The 11,644-nt window shown below is 37.0% G+C and overlaps 1 protein-coding gene across 1 annotated transcript; it reads left to right on the forward strand.

Moving 5' to 3' along the window:
• On the forward strand, nucleotides 7,800-9,213 carry LOC107629975 (aquaporin SIP1-2). The gene has a single exon (XM_016332955.2). It carries the CDS (start codon nucleotides 7,900-7,902, stop codon nucleotides 8,641-8,643), a length of 744 nt encoding a protein of 247 aa, XP_016188441.1. The 5' UTR covers nucleotides 7,800-7,899; the 3' UTR covers nucleotides 8,644-9,213.

The raw sequence follows: 11,644 nt of genomic DNA on the forward strand, positions 1-11,644 counted from the left end.
TTCAATTCAGTGTATCAAACCTCATATACATATCCTCGTATTTTATTTTATTTATTTATTTTTGTATTTTTTTCCTTTTTAATTTTCTTAACATAAACTCTTAATATTAAAAATTAAAAACATATATATAAGAACATCATAAGTATTGAAAAAAAAAATTTCTTTCTTTTCAAGACAGAACTGACAGGATGGATTTAGAGACTCAAACCACCCAACAAAGTCAAACCACCCAAAGTTCAAAATCGTGAGGGGCGGAGCTGAACTAATCAAACTAGGTAAAATAGTGGGGATTTCTAATCAACTAGTAATCATTATGTAATAGATAAATGTTATACCACAACAAATGGTACGGATTAAAAATGTGATGTACTATGTTTATATTTTTCATCCTGAGTGCGAGAGAAGAGAGTGGAAAATCCGTTTAATCCGTGGTTAAAATATCCGTGGTATCTTAAGGGGAATGTTATAAACAGCAATATTTAAATCTGCCAAAGTACAATAAAAAAAAATGTAAAAAAAAATTAATTTTCACTAACTATTCCTCACTAACTTTAAATTTTTTTTTACAAAAGTGATATGCTAATACAAATTACAAGTATTTTTGTAGTAGTGAGAAAACACATAATTTTAAAAGATTACTTAACGTTCCAAACTAACTTCTCCTTTTTAACCTTAAGAAATTATACTGGGACGATATCTCCTTCAATTGGTCATTTGTTTAATAAGTTCTTCTTCCTAGAAAGTGATAAGTATCTAAACTTTGACAGTTTTTGTATTTAAACTCACAACTACTGTTATTTGAACAACTTTATACTCTCCCCTTGTTCCTTAGTACCTACTTAATAAAGAATCCAAATCTCTATTGTATTAGTTTAATTGCTACCTCCATCTTTATATCCTTATAGGTTTGAACAATTAATTAACTTCGAGGTTATGTTTCTAACTCTATTTTGAATTTTCACCTAGTAACATCACTTCACCATCTAATATAAGATTCTTATTTTGAATTTTCGCCTAGTAACCAATACATTTTATAAGATAAAAAAAGGTTCTTTTATTTTCAATTACAAAACTCTATTTCTATTGTTGTATTGTAAATTTGTAATTTTATTATTTTTTATATTTGAATTATGATTAAAATTTTTATTTATCTTTTTTATTAGACTAATTTTAATTCATTTTACTATTTTTTTTAAAAAAGTGTTAGGCTAGCAAGTCTGTCAATTCATTAATCCACCGTAAAACAAGAAAAATGAACATTTTAAGCTTAATTTACATTGACAAGACAAACCTTGACAAAGTCAGGCAAAACAGTCTACTCGCTTTCTCACCCCTAACTAATCTAACTCAAATCAGTAATTGTTCTTTTTAACAAGATTTATAAAATTATTTTTATTTTATTTTCTTTAATTAGAAATAGCTCAACAGAGGAAAATTTTTGACAAGTAGAAAATGTTTCCTTGACTATGAAAGAGTCTCTTATTCATTGGATCAAGATTCATCGCGGAGTAATGAACGAGATTATCGTACCTTTCAAAAACAAGAGGTTGGCACCATGCCATTTGAGCATATGCGAAACTTTTGTGTTTTGTAACCATCAATTGGACATTAATAGTGATTTTAATGGTATGAGATTACATTCAATGATGGGAGATCACTTACTTTTCTTTTAATGGTTAAGTACTGGCCACAAAATACAAAAGTTGCTGGCTCCCTAGACTTTCTCATTCTTAGGTTCTGCATCATTATTTGAAAAATGATTAAAAATTTGTTTCAACGCCCATTTTTTAAAAAGATTTTTTCTGATGATCTTTATTTTAAGGTTTAGTTACTCTATTAGTTTTTTATAGTTTTGCGAAATTTTCAATTAGGTCCCTATACTTTTTTTTATTTAATTGAGTCCTTGCACCAATTTTTTTTTAGGGTAAAAAACGTATATGTGCCAATGGGGGTTTATAATTACCCAAATCAGCCAAACAAAATTCTGATACATCAATCCACCAAAGAACAAATATATGTAATTCGAATCAGTACAATTCGAATTAGTTTTCAACGTAATTCGAATTGATATAACTCGAATTACTCGAAACAATTGGCAACACGTAATTCGAATCAATATGTAACGAATTATAAACTTATAATTCAAATTGATTCAATTCGAATTAGTAGGGAATCGTGCTTTTAAGGTAGTTCGAATCAAGTTGATTCGAATTACTCAATTTTGCAAACTATTAGTAATTCGAACGAGTTCATTCGAATTACGTGGGAGTTGCTTATATAAGGAGTTCGAACCAAGGTCATTCGAATCACTTTTCCATTCTCAAACCCCACCAAATCTCAGAGAAAACGACCCAGAATCGGTCCGAGAAAGAGTGGAGCGGCAAAGTCAGGCGATGGGGGACGATCCGGGAAGGCTGTATCGACTGGATGGAGTTGCTCATATCGCCGGGGTGATCAACGACGAGGTTAGTGGTTTTTGATAGTGGTTTATGATATTGGTTTATGTTAGTGGTTTATGATAGCGGTATTGATAGTGGTTTATGTTAGCTGATTTGCATGCGATTTTATTGGCTGTTTATGTTAGTGGGTTGGACTAGTGGTATTGCATGCGGTTTCTTCTAGTGGTTTTGTTTGCGGTTTTGATGGTGGTTTATGTAAGCAATTTATGTTAGCGGTTTAGGCTAGTTTATCTTAGCGGTTTAGGGTGGTGGTATTGATGGTGGTTAATTGAGTGGTTTTGCATGTGATTTTCGTAAGTGGATTTGCGTGTGGATTATGTTAGTAATTTTTTGTACGCGGTTTTAGTATGTGATTTTGCTAGTGGTTTACCACCATTATTTTGTGCATGTGTTTTCCAGAAAAGGTTTATGTTTGCGGTTTTCGTAAGAAATTCTGTTAGTGGTTGACTATATCTGTTATTGCAAGTGGTATATTTTAGTTGTTTACGTTGTGAGTTTTATCTGTTAGTGGTATTGTAAATCGTTTCTAATTATGCGGTTCATGTATTGTGCAGCCCCGGCGTTTCATATCGAGCATGCGGCGGCAGCAGGGGATGCGACTGGCTGATAGGTACGTTTCGTACTTGCATATGGCCAGATTATACCATCTTGCGAGACTGAACGACAAATGGTTCATATTGGACGAGCCCCTTGTGAGTGCCTTCGTGGAGCGGTGGCGTCCGGAGACGCACACGTTCCACATGCCGTTTGGAGAGTGCGCGATCACACTTCAGGACGTTGCGTACCAGTTGGGGTTGCCAGTAGATAGACGTTAAGTCAGTGGTTGCCTGACAGACTTCCACGTATACATAGATGGTGGCAGGCCAGCTTGGCAGTGGTTCCATGAGTTGCTAGGTGTGTTACCTCCCGTGAACCAGATACAGAAGTTCGCAGTGAACTGCACCTGGTTCAAGAAGACTTTTGGAGAGTGCCCCGAGGGGGCGGATGAAGAGACGGTGAGGCGCTTTGCCCGAGCCTATATCATGATGTTGTTGGGTACCCAGCTGTTTGCAGACAAGTCAGGCAATCGTATACACATCAGATGGGTACCGTTTGTGGCTAGGCTTGAGGAGATGGGTGGCTATAGCTGGGGGTCGGCGGCACTAGCATGGTTGTACCGTTGCATGTGCCGAGTGGCCAACAGGCATGTAGTGAAGTTAGCTGGGCCGTTACAGTTACTTCAATCGTGGATCTTTTGGCATTTTCCTGGTTTTAGACCTGCTGGGTATGATGCGTTTAGCTGGCCCCTTGCCTCGAGGTACCGCGATCGTATTGTACTATTTATCTTTAGTTTATTTATTGTCAATTTCTCATGCAATTTTATGCCTTTTAGAATCATTAATGACCGCAGTACCATGTTTAATTTCCTACGCAGGTGGTCAGGTTACAATCCTGGGATTAGCGAGAAGGGATCTCGGGTACAGATGGCGACTGAAGATCGACTTGTTACAGGCTCGGGATGTAAGTACGCTAATCTCATATGTATAGTTAATGCTTCTTTCAGTTTATACGGTTTAACGAGTTCGTCAAATGGATTTGATATGCTTTTTTCAGTTTATATGGATGCCCTATAGCACACCCGACGTCCTCCAGGTTTTCCATTCGGAGGTCTTAGAGCCTCGGCATACGATGTTATGGCGGTGTGTTACCTCCCTGATATATTTTGCGATGGTTGAGTGGCATCAGGTTGATAGAGTGTTACCGCAGTTCGGCGGCGTACAGCCTCCCCCGCATCCCGCCCTGAACATCGACTTCTTGATGTCGAAGGATGGGAGAGGTGGTGACTGTTGGTTCCCGTCCCATTTACAGCATTGGCACCTTCACTGGGAGGTGTGAATCCCATCCGATATACACTGAAAACCGAACTAAGTCGATACACCTGGTGGACGTATGGCTGCCAAGTAACACGTGAGTAGGCACAGCATGCCAATGCGTGCGGACATGGAAAATGAAGTGTCTGGAAGTAGCCACAATCACATGTCTGCGAAGCTAGTGAGACCCTGTAGCTACCCAGTGAGAACGAACCAGTCGGAGTCATCTCTCCCATTGTGTACTCTGAGTTATCCCTGTCATATACAGTCACCGTGAAGTACCTAGCCGTCTTCAGATTGGCCTCGATACACTTTACCAGGTATTGACTGAATTGTTGTCCGGTTCCCAACTGGGCCTCGGCCTCCCTCCCCTTGCAGACAAATAGCTCAGCCAACCTGCCGTATGTGGCCTTCACCAGCAAACACACAGGGAGGTTCCTAACACCGTTAAGGATTAAGTTCACACACTCAGAGATATTGGTCGTCATGTGCCCGAATCTGCGACCCTCATCACAATACTGTGTCCACAACAAATACTCAATCCTGTTCGCCCAGTCACACATGACCGGATTCTCAGACCGCAGAATGTCAAACCAGTAATCAAATTCCACTTCGGTCTTTGCATATGCGGCATTCACAAGAAGCCTCCGAGCGTCTTTGCCCTTGAAGGTGAGGGCGAAATTTGCTGCTACGTGTCGAATGCAGAATGCCCGGTATGTAGCCGGAGGTAGCCATCCCCCATCAGGAGCCTCAAGCGCGGCCTTGATGCCGTTATGCCTGTCTGAAATAACTGAAAGACCTGGTTGCGGTGTGACGTGCTGACGGAGGTGGGAGAGAAAGAAGGACCACGAATCAGCATTCTCACCCTCAACTAGTGCAAATGCCACAGGGAGTCTGTTGGAGTTTCCGTCCTGTGCAATTGCGACAAGCAACGTTCCCGCATACTTACCATATAGATGGGTGCCGTCGATACTCACCAACGGCTTGCAATGACGGAATGCCTCGATACAAGGTGGGAACGTCCAGAACAGCCTATGAAAATAAGCATGAGACTCGTCCAACTGTCCCCCAACTCGAACAGGGCTTGTCCGAAGGACTGCTACTGAACCAGGCATGGTCAACTGGACTCCTAACACCCACCTAGGGAGCTTGTTGTATGACTCATACCAGTCACTATAGATGACGGCAACAGCCTTCTGCTTCGCCATCCAGACCCTCCTGTACGTCGGCCTGAATCCAAAGTGTGCGGCCGTGGCATTTAGGAGCACCTTGATGTTGACGGATGCATCAGCCCTCACCATTGGCATAATGAATATCGCTATCACATGATAATCCAAACTCCTATGGTCGCTGGAGATAGAGGTGGCGAGACACGTATGCGGTCCGTTGTATCGTTTCACTTCCCAGATTCCCTTGCGCTGCCGGAGACTCAACCAAATCAACCACGTGCACCCATTCCCAAACTCAGAACACTTGCCCACATACCGGCGATAGTCAAACTCAACTACCTTGTACTGTACCCCTCGGCGGATGTTGTAAGTCTTCACACTCAACAAGGCCTCATCTTTATCCTGAAACTGCTGACCAACCTGGAACTCTGTCATACCAGCAGACCCGTCCACATCTCTAGCACCAAATCCAGCAGCCTGCCCAGAAAGCCCATCATGCCTCATGGCATCCAGGTCCAATGATGAAAAACGGGGTGGGTACTGCTGTGTCCCAGAACTAGATCCACCTGCAGCCCCTTTCGGGTCACTCGCTCCGAGATCATAGCCACTATCGTCAGCAATCAGATCCGGCTCAACATCATCGTCATCTGGATCATCAAACAATCCGTCTCCAACACCAGCTGGTGTAGCACAATGTACTGAGGTCGGAAGATGTTCCCCTGTACCAACCTCGTCGCCGACATTACCGCTGAGGTCAACAGCGAATGAAAGGGAGGCGACAGGCTGGGTCGGTGGCTCATACGCAGGGACGGAGGAAGAAACAACGGCAGGTCTCGAGCTAGAACCAGCCACCGCGGCTAAAGTGTGCGTATTCCGGTTCGAACCCCCTGAGCTGGATACCACATCAACCAACTTTGCCAACAACTCTGGTGTCCTCACCTCGGGAAACTGCCGACGACAATGATACATGACCTGCAAGTCCTCATCACTCCCGATCGTGAAACAATCATACTTCACGGTATCTTGGAGCACCGTCGTTGGAATGCGATAGAAAAACTTCTTAACCCTTTTCAGACCATCCAGACCAAGTTTCAGAAGTACAGAGCTAACAAGGTCATCATAGCTCGTCGTAGGCCTCACGATAATACAGAGATGATCCTTATCGGTGAACTTCACACCGGATCGAGTTTTTCTCTTAATCGATCCTCTGTGGTGAACCAACACTAGAAAACTATCCTCACTAGCCATCTGACCCCTCTATTGAGAGCAACTCACGTACACATCATATATATAGACCTCTGCTTCATAGTAATTCGAATCAAGTTCATTCACACCATATATACATAATTCGAATCATATCAATTCGAATTACCCTAAGTAAGCAACCAATACTAATTCGAATCAAGTAGATTCGAACTCCCTCTTCATGCAGTTGATGCTAGTAATTCGAATTGACTTAATTCGAACTACGCTTCATTAATTCGATGCATATTGATTCGAATTACTTAGGAACGTTACTAGTCAATAATTCGAGTTATATCAATTCGAATTACGTTGAAAACTAATTCGAATTACATATATTTGTTCTTTGGTGGATTGATGTATCAAAATTTCGTTTTGCTGATTTGGGTAATTATAAACCCCCCTTGGCACATATATGTTTTTTGCCTTTTTTTTTAATTGGATCCCTACACTTTTTTTTTTCTTTTTATTTAGGTCTTTATACCAATTTTTTTTAGTTGGGTCCCTATAAAATTAAGCCAATTACTACTAAGAGGGACTTAATTGAAAAAAAAAATTAGTACAGAGATCCAATTAAAAAAAAAAGTATAGGGACCTAATTGAAAATTTTACAAAACTATAAGGACTACCAGAGTAATTAAACCTTATTTTAAAGATCTTTTACAAAAATAAAAGTGATTTTATATTTGGATATCTCATATAAAAAGATCTCTTTATCTATTAATTATGTTTGGATAAAATAAAATAAAAATATTCTTTTGTTCATTTATAATGTAAAAATATATATTTTTTTAAAAAAATCTTTTAAAAAAATATATATTTTTTTAAAAAAATCTTTTAAAAAAATATAAATTGTAACTTCTTAAAAAAAGATATTTTTTAATTTTTTTAATGTTTTTAATTTTACTATTAAAAATTTACCTAATATACTAAAAAATTTAAAAAAGGGTTAAATAGTGAAACTTGTACCTAGGAATCTTTCTTAATTTATCACGTCACGTGTGGCCTACCCCAGAACGTGACAAGCAAACAAGTTGGAACCTGGCTTTAACTTTAATTATTTAATTATTTTGTTGCGTCCCTCTGCTTCTCTAATCTCAAGTTCTTACTTGTAGCCAACCAACCACAAACTGTGAAGTGTGAAGAGTTTCCACTTTCCATTTCAAGAATATAACACTTATGGGGGCTATAAAATCAGCCATGGGAGATGCAATCTTAACATCAGTATGGGTCTTCAGCCTCTCATCACAAAGGATTATCTCATCAGAGATATCTTCATTTCTTGGATTCAAACCATTCACACTTCCATCACTATTCCTCTCAACAATCATAAACTCCATCATAGTCTTCACCATAACCTCCATTGGAAGGTTCTTAGGTGGTGCAAGCTTCAACCCTTCATCCACAGTTTCATCCTACTTCTTAGGCCTAAGGCCAGATTCATCACTCTCATCATTGGCCATAAGGTTCCCTGCTCAAGCACTTGGTGGGGCTCTTGGTGCAAAAGGGTTACTTTCTGTGGTGCCTCCACAGTATAAGATTTTGCTGAAAGGTCCTTACTTGAAGGTGGATTTACACACTGGTGCTTTTGCTGAAGGAGCATTGGTTTTTGCACTTAACTTGGCTATACTTATTATTGTTATGAAGGGTCCTAAGAATCCTTTCTTGAAGGTTTATATGATTTCTTTGACAACTTTGACTTTGGCTATTTGTGGTTCTGGTTACACTGGACCTTCTATGAACCCTGCAAATGCATTTGGTTGGGCTTATATGTATAATAGGCATATGAATTGGGAGCTGTTTTATGTCTATTGGATTTGTCCTTTTATTGGGGCATTTTTTGCTGCTTTGGTTTATAAGGCTCTCTTTATGTCACCACCAGAGATGATGAAGAAGAAGAAGCAGAAGCAGAAGAAAGCTTGAGGCTTGAGACACCACAATTGTTAGTCAAGTATTTTTCTTCACATTTTAATTCATGTTTCTTTTCTTATACTATTTGCTATACATTTTAATTCATGTTTCATTTATGATTAAAGTTTAAGCATTTTTGGAGCATGCATTAAATGTTCTCTAAGCCCAATTCATGTTTTTGATGAATTGGTCAGTTTCAGTTGCATTGATGTGCATGCAAATATTAATGTCAAAGCTGCTAAATTGTACACATTTACAAATACAACCCATGTGATTATCTGAAAGGTGAAATTCTATGGCAAAAATGGGGATAACCACTAGCTTTGATTTGTTGCAATCTGTTTCAGAGACAATAATATGATACACCATACTAAACCTTTGAACTTGTGTATTATGCACTAAGGGGGTGTTTCACATATTGCCTATTAGCATTACCAATATTTTAGATTACCAGAGAGATGATTATCATCTTTTCAATTATTGGAAATATTACAATATATTGTTTGGTATGCAGTATTTGAGAAATAATGTAGATAGCTACCTCTTTTATTAGTAATGTTGATTACCAGATTTCCTCTGAAATTTAAATTATCAGTTATGTATATTATGACCAAACAAGGTAATCTTTTATGGGTTAGTTAATTTAGTATAATATTAAGAGTAATCCAAATGGATAATACTATTACATTTCCTCTAAGACATTGCCCTGTTTCAAAAGGTAACAGGGACACAAAATTAATGAATAATACTATTACATTTATGTAAATTGCTTTGAAAACTTTGAATAGTTCAGTAAATAGGTTACATTGGTTTGAATTTCATCATGACAATTATATTTGATGAACACTAATATAAGAGCCATCAATGAAGTAACAAGTAGTGTAAGATACTGCCAAAACCTGTATATAGCGCATAAATGCATGTGCAGATTATCTTGAAGAGATCTATTTGTAAAACCTGTTGATTTATGAAATCTTTTGAAACCTAGGATTATTTTACACTCGGTATTCTTATATTTTGTGAAAGATAACGCCAAATACTTCCATAAATATAACTTTAACTTATCCTAAATAGAAGCGTAGAAGATTAGCTTGAACAGTAGAAGGGAGTTGAGGTGAATTTTGCCATAGTTCAGGGAGATTAACGTAATATGCTCTCTTTATCAACCAGAACTAGAAATATACTTATGTACTCTATTAAGTACTCTATATTGTAAAACTAAACGGTTAAATTCGTTTCTCAATAAATAAATACTTTTACTTTTATTGTGATAAATAAATACTATACTCAGCATTTATTATGAGCAAGAGCAAGAACAGAAGGCTACAAATAGCTCTTCAGATTGAAGCATCAACTTGAACACATTTATGAGTGAACCAAATTGCAGAATGGTTCAATCAAAGACTAACAAACTGATACGTATTCATGAAAAAGACACTTCAGTGATTGCGAACACAAGTTGATATATGGTTAAATTTTACTATCATTACAGGTTTAAGTTTTGTGACATTAGGAGGAATATTAAGAATTTCATGTGTGAAAAAATTAATAGAGCAAAAATTATTTAATAGTTTATTATTATATATTTTAAGTTGTTAGAATATTTAATTTATCAAGATGTATTTTCATCTTCTTTTCTTTTAATTAGCAGCTCCCGCAGTATGTTTGTGAATTTAGGTTTATTTTTTTTAACTTAATGTGAAAAATATAAATATCTTTTTAAGTTATTGCAGCTAGAAATTTGATAAAGGAAAAATCCTTTGATTTCATAATAATTAATAAAATATGAAAATTGTAATATGGATAAATGAAGTTGAATAATTATGGTTTTTTTTTTATTTGCATTTAGGAATCACAGCAATGCACTGTCTCTCTATTTAAGTAGATCTTTTGTTTTTTTTTTTTTAATTTATTTATTTCAGTCACAAAAAAATAAATAAAAAAAATTCTAAATTTCTCTTGATGAATGTGGCCACGTGGAGAAGGGAAGTAGCAGTAGAGGGCCCTTACACTGTGACCCTATTGGGCCAGTCTAGCCCAATAGTTTATTCATCGGAAAACTCATCATTAGATCCACACACTAAACGACGTCGTTTAGGGGATGGCTAATAAAATGTTCCCCTCTCTCTGTTTGATCACTCTTCGTCTTCTCCTTCTATACTAGATTGAAAGAAACTTGTGGTTGCTGAAGGATTTTAGGATTCGATTGTAGCTACAAGGATTTTGTGTTTTGTCATAGAGATTAGTGTTGAAGAAGAATCTTTTTTCGTCTTTTTACGAAATGTATACATGTTTCTGGATGATCATTACATCTTTTTGTTTAGCTCGATTTAACTTTTTTTAAACCTGAGTCTTCGCTAAGGTTTTCTTCATTCTTCTGTGACTGGTTCAGGGGTTTTCTTTTATGTTCTATTTTCAATGATGGAATAATCTCAATTTTTCATAATGATTTGTAGAGCTTTTTTTGTAGTATTTGTTAATGTTTAGGGTGAATTCTGACTAATGTGATATGTTGTGTTATTGTGTTTGTTAATCTCGTGTTAATGAAAAATTCAATAATGCAAATAGATATATTGATGGATATTATGCTTCATCACAGGGAAAATTTCATAAAGATGACAATGGAAAAACGATATATTCATCTGATAATAAGCATGTGTTGGTGACTTTGATGAGAATATATTAAATGTGTTTTTTGTGAGAAATTATTACATCAAATTTAGATATGATAAGATAGAAGAATGCTGGTGGCCCGAAGAATTTAAATGTTAATTTAAGAGTTCTAACTTCTCACAATGAGTTAAAAAAAAGGTGCTTTAGGGATAAAAAGAACAAATAGTCTAATTGATATTTATTTTGAGCATGAAGGGTTATTACCTGAAATTCTTGAGCTTAAAATTCATGACGAACATCAACCACTAACATTACAAATACATTTACAAACAACACTTGAACGTATAATTTTTTGGGTTTTCACCCTAGCTTTTAACTTTTCAAGTGTCCATGCAAAATT

Source organism: Arachis ipaensis, chromosome B03 (assembly GCF_000816755.2).
Source record: "Arachis ipaensis cultivar K30076 chromosome B03, Araip1.1, whole genome shotgun sequence".
NCBI classification, from domain to species: domain Eukaryota; kingdom Viridiplantae; phylum Streptophyta; class Magnoliopsida; order Fabales; family Fabaceae; genus Arachis; species Arachis ipaensis.